We start from the raw sequence: 20,975 nt of genomic DNA, 5'->3' as shown, positions 1-20,975 counted from the left end.
CACGGGCTGGAGTGCAGTGGCGCAGTCTCGGCTCACTGCAACCTCCGCCTCCTGGGTTCAAGCGATTCTCCTGCCTCAGCCTCCCAAGTACCTGGGATTATAGGCACCTGCCACCATGCCGGGGTGATACTTGTATTTTTAGTAGAAACTGGTTTTCGCCATGTTGGCTAGCCTGGTTTTGAACTCCTGGCCTCAAGCGATCTACCTGCCTTGTCCTCCCAAAGTACTGGGATTACAGGTGTGAGCCACTGCATCCGGCCGAGAATAAGACCTATTGTCCTGCTGGGTTTTTTTCACCTTTGCAAAATTTTGAACATGTTTGATTTTGTTGATGGAGAATCTCAGACTCATTCAGCTTGCGTTTTGTCAAGAGTGGAACTTTGGAGGAGTTAGTGAAAGTTTGAGGATTTCACGTGGGAGAAGGGACGTTTGCTTCACTTTCAGGAGGAGATGAGGAAAACCAGTAACTCGTAGCAAGCATGCTGAATTAGCAAGAGGAAGTTGACTTGTAATCAAAGTTAGGTGTGAAATGGTTTTTTGAACTCTTAAACTCAGAAAATGAGCTGGCCAATCTGCTGTATCTGAGAGGTAGCATCTTGGCACCCTGGAAAACAGTGTTCTGAAAAAAATATCTAAAGAAAGTTTTCAAGATTATTAGAAATTCTTGAAAAAACACAAGTACATGCCTGCAGAAATATGAATGCCTCCAGTTTGATTTATGCCAGCCTACCCCCGTCTGTCTCTTTCTCTAGCAGTTACCATTTTGGGACAATTACGTTTAATGAAATATCTCATATATAACAGAGCCCTAATGTCTCTACCAGGAGTTTCTTACGGGTACACTTCCTTTAACAGTGCTCTGCCTGCCAGTGCTGGCTTCTTCTGTTCCATTTAGTTCGTCCTTGCAGAAGATCCATTAGCCCCGTAATTAAACAACCCACTGTCCCGATTAAGTCATTCTCTGTTACTTCAATTACATCCCATTGTTCATTAAATCCTGATGTTTGCACTTCAGCAATCTTGTTTTTAATACTCCTCCCATTTGTGGAGAAACAGTGAAGTTAATTAACAATTCTTGAGCTTTTTCTTTTTCTCTCTACCATAGTGCAAATCATTTCCATTATGACTTGCAATAATACTGAAACCATTACTAACTTCATAGTTAGTGTTCTGAGCTTCCTGATCAAAGAGTGAAACCATTTTTTATAGTCATTTTAGGTTAAGTCATTCCCTCGTTGATGGCAAGTCATGGAAAATGAAAAATTAACGTGTAATGGGTGCTTTAAATGACTTTCCTCTTCATACACTTTCTTCTCACGCCTGTAATCTTGGAATTGGAAAATAATTTAGTTATCTAAATATAAAAGTATTTAATTTTCTTCTTTATAGCTCAAATGTGCGCTATTATGTTATTGCTAGGATCATTATTTATATTTGTACCCCTCAGAGAATGGTAAATTTTATCACAAGTCATGGTGGAGATAGAAAGCATTATCCAGATTTGTCTCGTTGCCATTGTCAAAGTTAGCATTCCATTTGAGGGTACTGTTATCTAGAGCAGGGACCAGCAAACAACAGCCTGTGGGCCAAATGTGGCCCCTCTGCCTATTTTTATAAAGTTTTATTGGAACACCTGTTCATTTCCTTATTGTCTATAGCTACTTTCCTGCTACAGTGCAGAGTGGAGTAGTTCTCACAGAGACCATATGGGTTTTAAGCCTTAAATACTTTCTGGCCCTTTGCAGAAAGTTTGCTGGCCTTTAATCTAGAGCTTGACATAGTAGAGAATAAGAACTAGAATCCTCCCTCCCACAAACCCCAAGACAGGCTTGGCCTCTTTCCTCTCCTTCTGGGGACACAGCAATGGAAAGGCCTTGCCACTATTTACAAGTCCGAAACTCATGCGGCTCTTTGCCAACACCCCTCCCCCAACCCTGCACCCGCAAATGCTGTGAATACTGAAATCAGTTATCTTGGGGTAAATCAGACAGCTCTTCACACTTGATTTTGGGACGGACAAAACGTTAGCAAATGCTAGCAAGTATAGAAAAATTGGTGAGAGAAACCTAAATTTGAGAAAATTATCTCCATTAACTTTTTTTTTTGAAATGGAAAAAGGCTCTCGTTACCCTGTCCTCCACCTGCTACTCTTCTGTTAGGGTAGCAGATCTCTTGATCCAGGAAGCTGTGAGCTATGGAATCTTTGTGGGGAAAGGAAAAGGGGAGCAGAGTGAAGAGGGGAGGCTGGACAGGCAAGCGCAGCTCAAAGGGGAATGTCAGGCAGAAGAATGTCCCAGGGCTGCTGACTCTGGCTTGGAAAGCAGCTTAGATCAGAAGTTTCCCTGAGACTTGCACTTCTAACTCTGGCCTCCTGCTGCTTCTACAGAACTTCTGAAACTGGATTTTCTTTCTTTTTTCTCTCTCTCTAATTCAGGTTGATATGAGAACTAGGCTTTTCTCTTGACTTTCATTTGGCCCTGAAATAAAATTAGAAATATATTTTATAGGTTTTATTTAATGAAAGCAATTATTGCTCCAAGGCCTTTTATGATAAAGTTGCCGGTTTGTAATAAATTCTTTTACAATTACTTTCTAGGCATTATTAGGTATTACAGAAAGGAGGCAGCAACATTCCTGCTTTTATTAGGCAAGAATATGGTTGAGGAGACAGTGAGTAGCCAGATCATCTTCCCATGTGGGAAAAGACCTGTTCGCTGCCCTCAATTCATCCTGCCAGCCCCCTGCAGCCTAATACTCTCTACCTCCTCAATACCAAACCACCAAATCATGTGGCGAGATGCTGGGTAAAAGCGGTAGTGAAAGGGGAATGCAGTCACGTGCTCTCAGGCCGTGAGCAGAAGAGGTGGGGTTTGGAGTCTGATAGTCTTGCGTTTGAATCTGGGCTCAGCCACTTTACTTTGGGCAAGTCTCTCAACCTCTCGAAACCTGTTTCCTCTTCTGTAAACAGGCAATGACCAAAACCTGCCCTCGCACATTTGTGGTGAGGGCAGAAAATAATACATGTACTGCATCTAGCCATCTTGCTGGCGTGAAGTAGGTGCTCATTCTTTTTTCATCCGGTTTTCCTTGTCTGAGGTGTGCTTTCTCTTGTCTCCTGTAAGCTTCGCTGAGCGGAAAGGACTGTCCCCTCAGTATTCTTTTTGGTTGGTATTGATGATGTGGGATGCAGGGGAGTTGATTAGCTGAGTCCATCATCATGAAAAGCATTTCTTGGGTGCCTGTGTGCTTATATTGTTAAAAATGTTACATACGACCCCTGTAATGGAGTATTTACAACCTGTGGCAGACAGTATCCTACTGGGCAGATGTGAACAGGAGGCGAGTGTGATAACCTGTGAGAGGCTGGTGGCTGACATGCTACAAAGGGGCCAGGCCCTTCCAGCCTTGCCCTCTCCCTGGACCTTCTGGACCATACATTTTCCAATAACCTTTTCTTTCCCATAATCCTCCTTGGTAATAGGCATCATTCCCAAATCAATCAGGATGCAGTTCAGCTGTACGGAACAGAGACCCAGGATGTCTGTGGCTTCAGCAACAGAGAAGCTGATTTCTCTCCCTGGTGGCATTCTGGGTGGGCAGTGCAGGGCTGGTAGAGCAGCTGCTCCTCTCTTGTCCTCATATTCTAAGTGTCTGCTCACCCCCAGCCTCATTTCCCATCCCAGCCAGCAGATGTAAGCAGGGCTGTAGAAAGGAGGGCAGATGGTCACCAGCCATCTTTTAAGGATGTACCACATAACATATCCACTTAATGTCATTGACCAGGACTTAGTCAATAACTCGGACTTAGTCATAACTAGGACGTGTTCTGACTCTGAGCTGCAAAGCCAAGAGGCCAGCTCTGGGTCACCATCTCCCAGTGCCTCCTGGCCCTGCCATCCTAGTCACAAGATGGCTGCCACCGCTCCAAGCACTACTCTCCCTTTTGTTTGGACAGAAAACTTCTGACGGCGTGGTGGCTCACACCTGTAATCCCAGCACTTTGGGAGGCCAAGGTGGGAGGATCACTTGAGCTCACCGAATCGGGAGCACACTGGCCACACCTGGCAGCAACAGAAGCTAGGAAATGTCACCTTTATTGTGGGCGAACAGGAGCTCTGTAAAAATGCCCTTGGGTGGCACCTGAGGCACAGGGTGCTCCAGATTCAGTGAGTTCTGTGAGGAGGGTGAGGAGGTAAAGCTTCCTCTACCAGATCACCTATGTCCAGCCTGACTCTTGGGAGAGCATTGACTGAGGCCCTCAAGCAGAGGGGCACTGCCCTTGGGAGGCTCCTGGGAGAGCACTGACTGAGGCCCTCAAGCAGAGGGGCACTGCCCTTGGGAGGCTCATCACCTTGGCTGGCCTCTTCACTTTGCAGCTCAGAGTCAGGACATGCCCCAGTATAAGACTCCCACCAGTTCCATGATTTTGGACACGTTTCTAAATCTCTCTGCATCTCAGTTTCCTCATCTATTAAATGAGGCTAATAATGGTACCTACTTCATAGAGCAGTTGTGAGGATTAAATGAACCTATGATTGCATTCCAGTACATGGTAAGCACTCAAGTGCTGGTCCTTATTATTACAAACCGAGAACCATATTCTTTTCTTTACTATATTTTTTTTTTCCTATGAAAAGTACAGGGACTCTTTCAAGGCAGCAGGAGGTGGTTTCAGAAGGCAGGCCTGGGCTACAAGTCCTCCACCCCCACTTCCACCCAAAGAAGGTGGGATTTTTTTTCTGTAAACTTCCTGACCTGACAGCCTGAGTGAGTGAGTGAAGCTTCCTGCTCACCAGTCTAATTAGAGACTGGAAGCCAAGTGTCTCCATGGTCCAGAGGCCTCCCTTATGTACTGCAGCTCTTTGCAGACCCAATTTGAACGCTGCCTCCTCCATGCAGCCTTCCTTGATTTCTCTGCTTGAAAACCCCCTACCGACCTAAAAGAGGTATCTCTCTCAATCCCTAAAATGCTCCTTCTGTACCTCCCACATTCTACCTGGCATTAGAATTTGTTGTATATGCCCCACAGTTCTTCTAGTCTGCTAGTACTTCCCAGGCAGGATGAGTACAGGTTCTGATCTGTATCACCTACAGTGCCCTGCACACAATAGGTGCAAAGTAAACAGGCAACAGTAGACGCATCTACCTACCTCAGCATCCACAAAATGAGCTCCGTTTGGCACATGCAGCTATAAGTAAGAGAAAATTGAACTAAGGAGGCCTGAAATAGTAAGAGCATGACTTGCCTCTTAGAGCAGAAAGTCTGGAGGGAAGGAGCTCCAAGCTGGTCCATACACTCCATGGTGTCACAGCTCTGGGTCACTATCTCCCAGTGCCTCCTGGCGCTGCCATCCTAGTCACAAGATGGCGGCCACTGCTTCAAGCACTACTCGCCCTTTTGTTTGGATAGAAGACTTCCGACAGGGTGTGGTGGCTCACACCTGTAATCCCAGCACTTTGGGAGGCCAAGGTGGGAGGATCACTTGAGCTCAAGAGTCCAAGACTAGCCTGGGCAACATAGCAAGACCCTGTCTCTAAAAAAAAAAAAAAAGTAGTCAAGCAGTCTCTGCTACGTGGAAGGCTGAGGTGGGAGGATTGCTTGAGCCTAGGAGGTTGAGGCTGCAGTAAGCCATGATCACACCACTGCACTTCAGCCTGGGCAACAGAGTGAGACCCTGTCTATTAAAAAAGAGAGAAAACCCTTGCTTTTATGTGTTGGCCAGAGCTGGGTTACATGACCAGCCCTGGTGAAAGAGAAGGCAGTTGCTGCTGATCATGCCTCCCAACCCAGGCTGGACCCACCGCTGTGCAGACCTGGCCTTTGTTAGCAGAGGAGGGATGGCTGTTGGTTGGACAACAAACCGGATCTGCCGCCGCAGCTTACTGACGCTTTCCTGCCAAGGAAATATGAAGAGGCAGGGCAGTTCCTCTAAAGAGAGGGCAGATTTCTGGGGAAGGGACCAGTGTACATTTCACAGCTCTTTAGGCTTTCATGGGTATTTTCTGGGTATTATGCCATCCCATGGATTTGGACCACGCTTACTTTACAAAACATTCTTGTACTTCGAAAGGCAGGATCACCAAGTATTTAAGAACACGGAGCTAGAGTACCCGGTTCTACCATTTTCTTGCTGGGTGACCTTGTGCCATTTAACCTCTCTGTGCCTCAGTTTCTCATCTGCCACAAGGGGATGAGTAAAAGAATCTACCTCACAGGGTTGTTCCTGAGATTTATATATACAAATACATACACGTCATTTAAAACAGTGTCTGGCACCTATAAAGCACTCCTTAATTTGCTATTATTATATGTCATTATTTAGTGATCCTGTCACTCCTTTGAGATAGGAACAATGACGATTTTAAGGCTCAGAGAAGTTAGACGACTTCCCTACATTCCCTCAGCTGGTGAGCAGCAGAGAATGGGAGGGTCCAGGTGGCCTGGTGCTGAATCTGGAACTCAGGGCCCTGACCCCTGCTGTCCTCCCTACTCAGAATCGTCTGTGGACACTCGCTGAGGGTGATAGCCACTGATGGGTGACTGTTGTCCCACAGGTGATGCTTTTGTCTCTGAAATTTATTGTGAATTAGCTGAGAACAAGGACCATGTCATAACGTCTCTCTGACATCCCAGCCCTAATACCAAATAGGGCAGGAGAACATGCTGGTTAAATGGGCTTTGGTGGGAGTGTGGGAGCTGGAGAGATGGCACTTCCATCGAGGTATCTCCCCTGATGGGGTACAGTGGCTGAGGGCAGACGCTGTGACATCACGCTGTCTGACGTGGCACAGAGCAGAGGCCCACGTGCGCTTTCCCAGCCTGGGGGTGGAGGTGTTAAGAGGCCGACGCCAAGGGCCTTGACTCTGCTTGCGCCTTAAGAAACTGCTGTTTGAGCACTAAGTGTTAGCAGCATAAAAAATGAACACAAATCAATTTGTGTCTGAATTTACTCTCAGAATTCCCTGTGGACTCTGTAAAATGCCATTTTACCTCTTTTCCACCCATCTAGCTGTGGAGGCAGTGGCAGATTTACATTATTTTACATCCAGTAAGGGTTTTTTTTTTTTTTTCTTTTGGTGATGTTTTTAAAAAGAACATTTATTGCCCATAAAAAGGTGTTTTTGTTGAAGACAATAGTGCCCTTTAGGTAGTAATAGAATGCTGTTTCACAAATATTTATAAAACTATTAAACAAGCTGGGATTGCTGAAGCTCTGATTAAAAGGTGCCTCCCATTCATCTTTCTCTTTAGAAACGCCTGTGAAGTAGCTTAACTGCAGTTACCCCCACCATGAGAAGATCACCTTGTAGAGAAATAAGGCAAGACCCCAACAAGACCATAGGTGGTGGGACCGGCATTGACCCCTTCACACCCACCCCTCCCACTGGTGTGGGGAATTTAGCTTGGGACATTGCTTACAGCCTGGGCTAAGCCAGGGTTTCTGGAGGGTCAGGAGGGCTCCGGGGCTATAGGTGGAACCAGGAGGAGGGAGGGAGGATGGGTGGTAAAGCGGGGACAGCCTAGCCGAGGGGTTTGTGGCACCAGTTCTGCAGTTACGCAAATCTGGCCTCAATTCCTGGCTCTGCCACTGGTAAGCTGTTCCTGGAGCAAGTTACTCAGCCCCTCCGTGCCTCAGTTCCCTCACTCTACAACAGGGATGGCAAAAATAATACAACCTCCTGCACCAGAATGTTGGGAGGGTTCAGAGAAATAGGTCTTGAAATGTGTTTGGCAGAGCATCTGGTCCCAGAGGTCCCAGGAAACATCTCTAGAAACGGGAGGCGAGGAGAGGGCTTGGGTGTGAGGCTTCACATGTTGGTTCCTTCCAGATACTCTGCCCACCAGCTCCCTGCCTTCTCTCCTGTCTGCTATTTTTTGTTTCTTGTTTGTGAGCAGACAGGCCTTTGAATCCCTTCCTAGTGGGTGGCTGGCCCAGAACACAAAGGTTCTCTGAGAGCAGGCAAGGGAGTGACTCTGTTGTAGGAGGGAACTCGTACAGGCCAGACAGAGATCACCAGCTAACCTCAGAGTTCAGATTCCACCGCTTTGGAGTTTTAATCATTTGGTTGAGACCAGAACAAAATTTACTCTTGCATAATTATCAACAGGATTATAAGGGCAAGATTTAGTGGTATTTGTCTCAGCTCTTTATAAACACCATAAACTGGGTGGCTTATAAATAATAGAAACTTATTTCTCACAGTTCTGGAGGCTGAAAAGTCCAAGATCAGGAGCTGGTGTCCTGTGAGAGCCCCTTTCTCATAATGGTCCCTTCCTGCTGGGTCCTCACACGGCAGAAAGGGCAGGGCAGCTCTCTGGGGCCTCTTTTATAAGGGCACTAATCCCATTTATGAGGACTCTGCCCTCATGATCTAATCCCCTCCAAAGGCCCCACCTCCAAGTACCATCTCCTTGGGAGTTAGGATTTCAATACCTGGATTTAGGGGGACATCAATATTCAGACCATAGCAGCATTAAAGGGAAGACACAGCCCTGAGAATCTCCCGAAATTTCAGAAGCCCCATATCCACGTCAGTGGTCCGTAAGTCACGGGTTCACATGCCAGACGCTGTTCTAAGAGCTATGCAGTTACTGCTGTTATGCCTTCTTTGCAGATGAGAAAGCAAGATACAGAGAGGTTACCCAGCTGGTTAGGGATGGGCTCAGAGGTCACCCAGCTGGCTGGCGGTGGGCTGGGACGAAAGCCAGGAGTCCACTGGGTTCCACTGGGTTCATTGCTGGCAGCCTCCTTCTTAGAGATACTGAGCGTGGAGTGGGCGTCCTAGCTGTTCAATGTGGGCTGAATCTGTGTGCAAATGAGTGCATACTAATACCAACAATAATAATTGTAACAGGTTTTATTACCGATATTATCAAGCCTTTCCCAGCAGCCTGGCCCTGTGCTAAGCCCTTGAATGCATGATGACATTTAATCTCCATAACAATGCTAGAAGGCTGGTACTGTTATTATACCCATTTTTAAGTTGAGGTAGGCCTGAGGGTTCCCATCTTCCATATTATTTGTGTTTTCATCTCGCCCCTGAGCCCTATGCAAATCAGACATTGCCTCCTGCAGCCTCTGCATATATACCTGGCTGGTGTCCACAGGACTTGGAGCCCCCCTCCCTCTGTCTCTGTATGAGAGAGCATCTTTCTTCCGTCTTCTCCCGTCCTTCTTGCCTATTAAACTCTCTGCTCCTTAAAACAAAACAAAACAAACACAAATTCCCATTACTTGATCATTTTACATTCCCTTATTAAGCCAGGCTCAAAACATTAAATAATTGTGCATTTCACACCATACCAAAGCCTTTCTGACTTTGTGATTACCAAGGTGCATTAGAATCTAAACTGCTATGTTATGCTATTTGCAAAATATTCTTAGCTCTTCCCTGAATCAATTCCTGTGAGGGTACGTATCAGGTAAAACTTGGTTGTTTTAGATCTATTTGTTCTTAGACAAAGTAAACTTGGAATTGCTTTTCAGTTCATTTTGAAATATTCCCTAGTTCTGTGTTTTCACACGTGCACAAAGGCCTTACTTCCCCCATTAGTCTGATTCTGAAGTTTTGCTGCAGTGGGAGAATGTTAACTGACAAAATGTTAAGTAATGGTGCTGAAATGTAAAGTAATTAATGCAAGAATCATAGTATGGGGTGGGGATCTCAGTGCTTTAATGAGGGCTGGGGAAACCATCTGACTGAGGATGTTGGCAGTGGAGGAGTAGATGAGTATTCCTGTAATTAATGCTGCATATTTAAAAAGTGACCTCTTTGGACTGGGCACAGTGGCTCACACCTGTAATCCTAGCACTTTGGGAGGCTGAGGTGGCCAGATCACAAGGTCAGGAGTTTGAGACCAGCCTGGCCAACATGGTGAAACCCCGTCTCTACTGAAAAAATACAAAAATTAGCCAGGTGTGGTGGCATGTGCCTGTAATCCCAGCTACTTGGGAGGCTGAGGCCGGAGAATTGCTTGAACCCGGGAGGCGGAGGTTGCAGTGAGCCGAGATGGCACTATTGCACTCCAGCCTGGGTGACAGAGCAAGACTCCATCTCAAAAAAAAAAAAAGTGATCTCTTTGATGTGGTCAATATGGGGACCTCATAACCTTTCCTGTCACCTAGAACTTCACTTCTGGGACTCTGTGGTCCTGTTAATAAGAAAGATAATCACCAATCTGCCTCATCTACTGTGGAACCCTTCCAATTCTTTTTTTCTTTTTCTTTTGAGGATGAAATTAGAAATCACCAAATTACCATTTTTATACTATTTACGTGTGTGTGTATATATATATATATTTTACTCTCAGATATATTTATTCAATGCTTGCTCTATAATGAGAGTTTTAACTTTCTGTTTTCCTTTCCATTATCCCTGAAAAGAATGGATTATGGAGAAAAGATGAAAGTAGTATAATGCAATACAGTGTTTGCTAATGTGCCGTCAGAGGTATTAGTGGGACTTGCCAAGGTTTGTGTCTTTTATGAAATGCCTTTCAGATTGCAATTATCTAATAGACTTGGAAATCTGTTTGTATTCTTGCAGGCGTTAAACGTCGTCTTTGAAAAAATCCCGGAAAACGAGAGTGCAGATGTCTGTCGGAATATTTCAGTCAATGTTCTCGACTGTGACACCATAGGCCAAGCCAAAGAAAAGATTTTCCAAGCATTCTTAAGCAAAAATGGTTCTCCTTATGGACTTCAGCTTAATGAAATTGGTCTTGGTAAGGCAGTGCGGGAGCTATGTGGTCCCAGGCCCTGATGAGTCTCCTTCCCTGCCTGCCCTCCCTCCCTACCCCCGCCAGCTTCCGTTCAGTGACACTTACACAGCCAGATTGTTCCTGGAGGGTATGTCTAGGGGCCAAGAGACTGCTTTGCTCTCTCATGGGCATCCTGATTCTTCGAAGGAAGCACAGTTCTTAAAAGATGGCGGGGTTTTTTGTTGTTGTTGTTTTTACATATTACGTCTGTAAATCAGATTCATGAGATTGCAGACCCTGAGCCCGCACGGAGTCACCTTGCATCACGAAGTACAGAAAGGTGTCAACACGGGGCCCTCTGCGTGTGTTGCATTTCACATTGGCACTTGATTTGTTTGTTGTGATACTGAGCGTGTCATTAGTGGGTGCCTCAGACTCTGGGTGTTAACTCCAGCCTGCTAGAAAGGTCATCTTCCTCTGCTAATCACATCCTGTATTAAGTATATGCTCTGTCCTCCCCCAGTGTGCAGCAGCATCTGCTATGAATTCATTTTCGGGCTCTATTGGTATACTGCAAAGGAGAGCATATGCGTGAGCAAGCTAACAGGGCCCCACTTCACTCAAATGTTCATCAACATTTTAAAGTTGAGCTCCGTGCAGTCCTCCCAGGAGACTGTCGTGGGATTTTATAGCAAATAATGGGACAGAAACGAAGAATAACATCATGGTGGTGACAGACAGTGTAACGAGGTTCACCTCCCCTTGATGTACAGTTATAGGCCTTGACTAAGCAGACAATTAAAATCCTCCCACTCGGCCCTCCCAGTCCAGCCCCCTGCTAAAAGGCCATTGAGAAAGCTTTGAGGCAGGGTCTTGGAAGTTTGAGACCATGCAAATGTGGGGCAACTTGGTGGTGATCTGGCTTTAAAGAAAGTAGGGCTGCTAAGGCACCCCTCTTCTGCTTCCTTCCTTGGGTGACTGTTGAGCCGCTTGAGGACCATTTTAGCTCATTTGGTTAGATACAGAATCAAAGGGGGAGCCCCAGCCAGGAAACCATGACCCCGACCCCAGACCCCCAACTTCCTTGCCCTGAGCATACATCTTGCAAATGTGTGGCTCTCACTACAAAAGACATGGGCATACCCTGCCCAACAGTCTTGGTCCTGCCGCTGATGAGCAGGTGGTAGCATCCTTACTCTTTTCCTGAGTTTGGGTGTCCCTTGCCTCCTAAAGTAGGAAGGCAAGGAGCAGAGCAAACAGGGAGCCTGGGGACACAGCCTGTCAGCCGTGTCAGGCTTCTGCATGCCTGCTGATTTCCCAGACTACCTCCAGGGCTGGTTTCTGAGGCAAAGCCATCAACTGTATTGAAATCCAACACCAGGCTGGACGCGGTGGCTCATGCCTATAATCCCAGCACTTTGAGAGGCCAAGGCAGGCGGATCACCTGAAGTCAGAAGTTCAAGACCAGTCTGGCCAACATGGTGAAACCCCGTCTCTACTACAAATACAAAAATTAGCCAGGCATGATGGTGCACACCTGTAGTCCCAGCTACTTGGGAGGCTGAGGCAGAAGAATTGCTTGAACCCGGGAGGCAGAGGTTGCAGTGAGCCCAGGTTGTGCCACTGTATTCCAGCCTAGGCAATGGAGGGAGACCCTGCCTCCAAAAAAAAAAAAAAAGAAAAAAAAAGAAATCCAACACCAGAGGCAGCTATGCTTGGAGCTCTTACAGCAGAGGCTCAAAAACGCAGATGCCCAAAGGGGCAGAAAATACATAAGGGGTGTCAGCCACCTGGGACTACAGAAAGCAGTGGAGCTTGACTTAATGGGAAAGGTCTCGCCATCCAAGGGGACAGTGCCATTTGCTTCAGTGATCGCCATGTGGACCGCAGATTGTGTTGTTAGACTGTTAGATTTTTTTTGTTTTTTTTAAGAAATCAGATATCCAGTTTTTTATATGCAACTTAAAAACTTTTAAAAAAATTTTAGAGAGACAGGGTCTCACTATGTTGCCTAGGCTGGTCTTGAACTCCTAGCCTCAAGTAATCCCCCTGCCTCAGCCTCCCAAAGTATTGGGATTACAGGCCTGAGCTGCTACATCCAGCCTATGTGCAATCTTTTAATCTTTAAATGTTGGCACTGAGTCGACACTAAAATAATAAACATCATGCAGGTTCCAAAAAAAGAAAAATCACATTTGTGCACCACATTCTGACCTAGGCACAGGTTGGCAGCCTTGGCCAGATAGTCTGCACCCTGTAGTGCTGGGACGTTCGCACACTGATGCCTCCCCCTCCACCCCAAACAGGAGCCTGCAGAGATGGTTCATATCATGCCTCTCTTTGTGAACGTGGCCACACAAGTGTGAGCATATACAGATTTGCTTCTGGAATTTTTGTTGAAGAGCTTAGTCCCTCATAGAATGCATTATTTTGTCTTCAGTGGCTTTACTTCCAGGCTTATCAGGGAAAAAGTGGTTTGAAACATCAGAGCCCTAAACAAACAAACAAAAACACAACAGAACTCAGAACTCAGGCTACTAGTCTGGCTGATAACATCTCTACACCTTCAAACAAAGATTTACCACTTTATTCAAGTTTTAGTTATCCGTAAATTTGTGAAAGTGGTAGCATTTTAAAACTCTAAAAAGGAACAAAATGCTCTTTTTCAGAGCTTCAAGTGGGCACACGACAGAAAGAACTTCTGGACATCGACAGTTCCTCTGTGATTCTTGAAGATGGAATCACCAAGCTAAACACCATTGGCCACTATGAGGTAACAGCAAGACTTGACCCCCGTGTCTCCTTCCTCATCCCCAATCCTAGTCTCATGAACATTCTTTTAAAACATCCAGGACTCCCACCCATTTCCTGGAATAACTTGCAGATCAGTTTGTGTCTGGGGTTGAAGTTTTTTTTCGTTGCTTGTGCAGACAAGCCCATGAAGGGCTCTCACAGTGTACTTGGTGTTCCCTTCTCAGAAGGCTATGATTTTCCTATCTCCTGAACTCTCTCCACCCGGAGGTTCAGCACCTGCCTAGGAAAGCTAGAGAAGAGTTATCCTTTAGCCTCCACTGGGTGCCAAGTGTGCTGATGCTAAACAAAGCCCTGGAAGTCCCAAGCCTCGCCTCCCTCCACAACATTCACAGTAGGCCTTGTAACCTTTTGTGTAGGTCCTTTCTTCCTGAAGAAGTTCTAAATTTCCTGTTTGTTTGCAATATTGAGCGATACTTCCTTTGGCCTCTTAACCCACATACTGGGTGAGTGCCGAGGGCGGTGAGGGGTGCACGTGACTTCTCAGAGATCTGAGTGCCAGAGAAACCTGCACATAATGAGAAAGGAGGCAGGGAAGGTTCCTGAACACACTGGGATACTGGGGTTCACTTGTTTAGCAGTATTATCTGAATCTTTGTTGAATATCCACTCTGTGAAAAGAGCTGGGGCTGCATGGGAGAGAAGCAAAGACCAGGTTCCTGCCCTCACAGAGCCTGCAGCCCTGGGGAAGGGGTGCAGAAAAGGAGGGAGAGACAAATAAAGAGGCAACACCTTGTGTGTAACAGTGCTGTGTGGCTTGGAGAATCCAAGAGGCTTCCTGGAGGAGGTTATGACTGAGCTGAGACCTAAACAATGAGGAGAATTTAGCCAGACTGAGCTAGGGTGCAGGCACGTCCAGTAAGGAAGGGAGAGCATGCGTGTTAGACTAGCCAAAACTTGAGAGGGGCAATGGCGAGGGGGAAGGAGGGCAGTGACAGCTGATTATAGCCAGTGCTTATGAAGTACTTACACCACACTAGGTACTGTTTCCAGCATGTCCCTGTAATGTAACTGCCCAATGGGTTCATCTTGCCCATTGCCTAGACAGAGCTGATTTATCAAGACAGGAATTGAGATAAAGTAATTCGGCTGTGTGGAAGATGGGAGTTTTATTATTACTCAAATTAGTCTCCCTGAGCGTTCAGGGATCAGTTTTTAAGGACAACCTGGTGGGTTGGGGGAAGCCAGTGAGCCAGGAGTGCTGACTGGTCAGATCAGAGATGAAATCATAGGGAGTCAAAGCTGTCTTCTTGCACTGAGTCAGTTCCTGGGGTGGGGGCCACAAGATCAGATGAGCCAGTTTATTGATCTGGGTGGTACCAGCTGAGCCATCAAGAGCAGGTTCTGGGCCAGGCATGGTGGCCCACGCCTGTAATCCTAGCACTTTGGGAGGCCAAGGTGGGCAGATCACCTGAGGTCAGGAGTTCGAGATCAGCCTGGCCAACATGGTAAAACCCTGTCTCTAAAAATACAAAAAATTAGTCGGGCATGGTGGTGCACGCCTGTAATCCCAGGTACTTGGGAGGCTGAGGCAGGAGAATTGCTTGAACCTGGGAGGCGGAGGTTGCAGTGAGCTGAGATGGTGCCACAGCACTCCAGCCTGTGCGACAGAGCAAGCAAGACTCCATCTCAAAAAAAAAACAAAAACAAAAACAAAACCAGGTCTGCAAAATATCTCAAGCACTGGTCTTAGGTTTTACAATAGTGATTTTATCCCCAGGAGCAATCTGGGGAGAGTCAGAATCTTATAGCCTCCAGCTGCATGATTCCTAAACCATAATCCCAATCTTGTGGCTAATTTGTTAGTCCTATGAAGGCAGTCTAATCCCCAGGCAAGAAGAAGGTTTTGGAAAAGGGCTGTCGTTGTCTTTGCGTTAAACTGTAAGTTCCTCCCAAAGTTCAGTCTACACCCAGGGATAAGCAAGGGCAGCTTGGAGGTTAGACGCAAGATGGAGTTGGTTAGGTCAAATCTCTTCACTGTCTTCTAACACATCTGCTTCACTGTCCTATAACAGTGAAAGGCATCTGAAAGGTGTTTTTCAGATGCCTTTCACTGTTCACCTTTCAGATGCCTTTCACTGTTATAGTTTTGCAATGGCGGTTTCAGTATTTTGCCCCATTCTATCCTATAGCAGTCCTATGAGTGCTATTATTAACCCCACTTTATAGATGGGTACAGTGAGGCTCGGGGAGGTCTCGTAACAGCTAGTCAGTGGCAGGGCCAGATTCGGGTCTGGATAGTTGGCTGTAGGGTCCGTCGCTGAACCAGTCCGTGTTGCGGCCTCTTACAAGATGTAGGGGCAGGGAGGCAAGCAGGGAAGACGCAGATCACACAGATGGGAGCAGCCTCTTCAAGAGTTCTGAGTCTTATCCCAAGAACAGTGGGAAGCCATGGGAGGTCCTGAAGCAGGAAGGTTAGTGTTTCAGAAAATGATTGGCGCTGTGTGTGAGATGTAGATAGAAGGGGTGCAAACCTGGAAATAGGGAGCCCCATTAGAAGCTGTGGATTTCTGGTGAGGATTGGTGCTGTCCAGCAATAATGCAGTGGCTCTGGACAGACACAGACACACAAATGGAATCGGATGCTCAGGAGGAGGACACCACAGTCATGTGGATGGGAGGGATAGTAGGACGAGGGTGCGTGGGGCCAAGGATGTCAGTTGGGGATGACTGTGCAGATGCCTGGAGGCAGGTGCTTTCCTAGAGATGGAGAAGACAGGAGGAGGAGCAGCTTCCCAGCACACTGGGAGGGTAGGCACCCCCCGTTTTTCACAGCTGTACAGTCCCAGGGAGACAGGTCTGCACCAGGAAGGACCTAGGACTCTGCCAGGTTCTCCCCTTGCCCAGGAAGGAGAGAGACTGTTCCTGAGCAGAGCTGCTTAGACAATGGCCAGGGACAGAGAACACCCATCCTTGGGCTGTTTGGCTGAGTGGGTCACCCAGTTTGGAAGTGGTTATGTTGGGTGATGACTAAGGAGGTGCTGCCCCTGCAGCATTGCTAGAGGGAGTCTAGCAGAGAAAGTCGCAGGCTAGCAACTTGCCCCTGTGCTCACTCTCCTATAGCTCAGACTTGCCAACCCTGGGATCATCTTGCCAAGAGCAGTCGTTCTTAGCTTTTGGAATTCATAAAACTCCCCAGGGAGTTTTCTAAAAGTGTGTATTCTTGGGCTCAGGAATAAGGGGCATCTTTGGCTGTGTTTGGAAAAACACAGACCCAGAGGGAAGGTACTGGCCAGGAGGAGGTCAGAGTCAGAGGTGCTGCCCTGCTGGGTGGAAGTGCTTATCGTGGCATCAGTTCAGGGTTCCAGACCTGCAGGCCAGCACCTCTCCCTGTGTCTAGGTGGCAGGCTTGTCTTGGCGAGTTCAGAGGGGACACAGCCTCCAAGGCCCTCCTCTGGTGCTGTTGACTGGAGTTCTTGGCTTGCTCAGCTGTGCCTCCCGCCAGGCCTCTCAGCATCCCTCGGCCACCGTGGGGCATGGGGTGGGCCGCAGAGGCAGGGGATGGGGCTACTCACTGCCATTAATAGGAGGAGGCAGGACAAGTCTCTCCAGCAGGGAGAATGAAGAACCACCACAGCTGTCTGCAAGGCAAGGGGGAAAGCCTGTCAGGAGAGATAGAACATCAGTCTTCACTGCAGACATCGGCCGTGCTAGACACCTATCTGCTTAAGGATGATAATGAAATTAATCCGGCCTGTAGTCACTTCCTGTCCAAATGATTTATTGGCCTCATACCCCAGTGTTGCTGCATGGTGGTAATAAATGACAAGCCTAGGACATGAGGGCTTAAAGGATTCTCCTTATGTTTAAAAAGCTAAGCCATAAGGCAAATAAACCAGAGAGCCTGAAGGAAACGGGAGGTCACTGGGCTCTGTGTTCTCTATGCCTGGACCATCTCAAAAGCTCCGTTTTTCAAAGCCTGCTTGGAGAAAATAATCCCCCACCACCCTCAGCCACCTACATCTATACTTGATTAAGCAGCGCCTCCGCAGACTCAAAATTTGGGAGTAATTTGACACGGCTGGGCTGAAGTTTGCTTTTACCCTTTCGTTAAAGAAAAAATTTTCTCGAGCACTAGCATTTCCCTCCAAAGAGACAAGATGCTAATTATCAGTCTTATTCATTTACTAAAGTACCCTAGTTTGAGTCACTGTATGTGCTTAAAAGCAAAAAAAAAAAAAAATTTTTTTTTTCATTAAAAAATTTTTTTTTCATTTAAAAATAGGGTCTAATTCGGAGTTTTAAGTGAATCAGACTCACCTCCCTCCAATTAGTCCAAATTAGTTAGGTTTTAAAGTTAATCTGTAGTGACGGCCAGTTCCTCCTACTATCTAAACAAAGTCCCTGCTGTTGGAGAGCCAGCCTGTTTCTTCCTTCCTTGTCTGTCCTTAGGGCAAACACAGTGTAGCTGGTCTCCTCTGAATGATTTACTCTCAGCACATTTGAAGAACAGGTTTCTAGAGGGGATCTGAGGGCACGACAAAAATATAGCATCTCATGGACTAGATGCAGCCCCCAGAGCCCCACATTGCTGGCAGGGCCCTGTCACCTACTGGCTGACACCCTTGGCAACCCCCAGCACCGTGGAATTGCTTTCCGTGACGATAACCATGGCAGCCAGTGCCTGGCACTGCTCACGCGTATTAGCTCAATTAATGTCCACAAAAACCCTGGGAGGCAGGTGCTTTCCTTACTCCCATTTTCCATCTGATGCACACAGAGGAGGGTGCATTTCTGCTCGTGTCATTCTGTCATGTGCAGACAAAGGGTTAAGCGTGTCTTTACACATGAAGCCAGAGGAGTCTTTCTCCCCTATAATTAAACCCACCCAGCGCGCTTCCTTAACTGGATGTCATTCTGTGTGCGTTGACTATGAAGGGGGCTGTGCTTTGCTCTGGTGCCAGCAGGGTCTGGGGCACGTGCACCTGCATGTTCAGGGAGTGGGGCATGCTCGTCCCCTGTGACTGTGGCAGGGTGGTTTCTCTGGGGTCCAGCCTTCTTTATCTCACTCGCACCCTGCTGTGACCTTTGGCTGGGCCGAGTTATCGCACCTGCACCCTGCTGTGGAGTAGTGGCGAGTGTGCAGGACAGGCATTGGGCAGGAAGTTTTCTCTAAAGATCATACTTCTAGTTCTGAGCTGCAAGGTTTGGAGAGGCAGAAGAGTTGTTTAACTGCTGTCGTTAACAGATGTGTACTAATGCAGAAGTGGTCACTGCTAACAAATTTGTAATTCAAAAGATATTTAAAACTCATAGGAATGTCCCAAAGGGTCTGTTAAGTAAGGTCAGCAATCCTTCTAGTCAAGTCCATCATCTGTGACACTAAAAGGGACTGCACAATCACTAAAGGTCTGCTGCAGTGTGAATGTCTTTAGATATTCAGTTAACAAACACGTATAATGCTTCTCGTGTGCTGGGCACTATTCTAGGGCTTTGCCCAATAGCAGCTCTTTCCATCTTCTTTACCGCTCCATGAGATGAATACTATCAGCCCCATTCTGAGGCCCAGGAAGGCTAAGAAACTTGGCCAGAGTCATAGAGCTCCTTCACTGATGCCTCAAGGCTGAAAGCAGATGAAATAAGCACTCTAGAGACTGGGGCTCTGCGCAGGGCCTGAGGGATACCTTCCCCAAATCCAGGCTTTCAGCCCATGCTCCTAACCTCCGAGGCAGCCTGGCTAGAGAGCTGGGCCTGATTGAGGAGAAATCCTGGTAGTTACATTCTCTGATGTCAAATTCATACAGGGTAACTTCTCTTAAAATCCCAGGACAAATCTCATGTCTTGTGAGTTTATCAAAATGCTTCCCTACTTCTACTTTAACCCTCTTTTTGGCCAGCAGTCCGTGAAGATGACAGTTACCTTCATCCAAAGGGAGGCCTCTCTCAGGCATCTGGGCTCTGACAACCCCAACCCAACCGGATCACTCTTGAGTCTTAAGTGTTCAGGGCTTCGCAATTTCCCACACATTCTTGGCGGCCCAACTCCCTCAGGAGGAAGACAGTCTCAGGGTTATCACTAATAGTCTGCAGAGGGAGCTGGCTAGTGGCCTGAAGGTTAATTTCAAGTAAACAAGAGAGAAGCAGGAGCCCTGTGGCATTTTCTCTGGTTTCCAGCATCCTGTAAGCCCTCCCCTGGGTGTCCAGAACCTTCTGTGTGATTTGACCAGCCTGTGGAGAATGTTCTGATGGCCCCTTCCAATGCACTGGTGAACCCCTGTGCTGAGGGACTCGGCAAGGTTATCCCTCAAGCCCTGAGAAACAGATTTTGTTTTCATCAGTTTCCAGCCTTGGGGCGTCAGTGAGAAGAGCTGAGGGAGAAGACGATATTGACGGAGGGACAGCAATATTGGCGTGTGGCTGCCGGGACAGGATGTGGAATAGAATTCTGTTTTCACATAATATTGTTTCAGCAGAAAAGGTGATTTCAGGAATGAGAGATTTCAGTCAGAGTTTCTGTGTGGTGATTTGATTATCATGTTTTTAGATTTTTTTTCTTTAAATTATCACAATATTCAGAACGTATTCATAATTTTTCATAAAATTTATAGCTACAATGCTAGCATTTCTCTTAGGCGAAGCCATATGAAATTGCCAATAGGTGACCATATTTACCTACAAAAGTAGTAGTTTCATAAGGTTAAACATAAGTTCAACCTTACATTTCTAGAAAATCTCTTTTCATGGAATTCTAAGTTATGCCATAAACATGGTATCTTATAAAGAAATCTTACCTTCACTTGCAAATGGTTTGGAAGATATGTAGCTCCTGTTTATTTTAGAAATGACTTTAAGTTGTTGATATGGGTCTGTTTCTCCCTGAGTGATTACAACTCCTCACTCTAATGATGGGAAAGTCTACAGTCCATCTCTGACACTTCTAACGTGGGGTGGCCCCAATTCCCCTCCACTGATGATTGGAGGGGAATCGCCTGTTGTCACATCGAATCTTGGAACACTGTGAGACTGGAAGGAATTTAATTTGAAATTGCCGTGCGTACCAGTTCTGCTCTGGGCTGGAAAAACAATCCTGCTGCAGATCCAGCTAGTGACATTAATCTTTCTTTGATTTAATTTGGTTTTCATCCCTAAAGTAGGGGCCCAGAGGATGCTCCCTGCCTCACAGGACTAGGGGACGATTAATGAGTCACTCTTAGAAGAGCATTTGGAGCTCCTCAGATGGAACAAACGGCATCATCTTTTTAACACTCTGCATTCCAGGGCACTTTTCAAAAAGGCATTTCTGTCCTTACCTCAGCAGCAGCTGACTTGTGCTAAAAAGAAAACGGAAACCTTTCCCCCACAAACATCTGTAAATAAACTATTTTTCTGTCTTTATAATCGTGTTAAAGTGTCACATGGGGGAAATGTTCCAGCTCTAGAGCAGCTGTGAAAGTTAGAAATGCACACACACACACAAACAACTCATCCACTAATAAAATGCTTCTACACTTGCTCTTGGGAG

General features: G+C 46.7%; 1 protein-coding gene and 1 long non-coding RNA gene across 2 annotated transcripts in view; one reads left to right on the top strand and one right to left on the bottom strand.

Annotated features, from left to right (window-relative positions):
* PLXNC1 (plexin C1) overlaps window positions 1-20,975 on the top strand; it is a 160,130-nt gene that overhangs the window by 121,067 nt on the left and 18,088 nt on the right. Inside the window, exons 22-23 of the mRNA XM_011993157.1 lie at window positions 10,549-10,726; window positions 13,372-13,475. Coding sequence (XP_011848547.1) covers window positions 10,549-10,726; window positions 13,372-13,475 — 282 coding nt within the window. The remainder of the gene's footprint in view (window positions 1-10,548; window positions 10,727-13,371; window positions 13,476-20,975) is intronic.
* LOC105548916 lies at window positions 8,845-11,250 on the bottom strand. The gene is made up of 2 exons (XR_001007471.1): window positions 10,829-11,250; window positions 8,845-9,199 (listed from the first exon to the last, which is right to left on the bottom strand). It is a non-coding gene; the product is annotated as an uncharacterized LOC105548916 (long non-coding RNA).

The sequence above is a fragment of the Mandrillus leucophaeus genome, unplaced genomic scaffold (genome assembly GCF_000951045.1).
Source record: "Mandrillus leucophaeus isolate KB7577 unplaced genomic scaffold, Mleu.le_1.0 Scaffold427, whole genome shotgun sequence".
Classification (NCBI taxonomy): domain Eukaryota; kingdom Metazoa; phylum Chordata; class Mammalia; order Primates; family Cercopithecidae; genus Mandrillus; species Mandrillus leucophaeus.
This window is presented reverse-complemented; position numbering and strand designations above follow the sequence as displayed.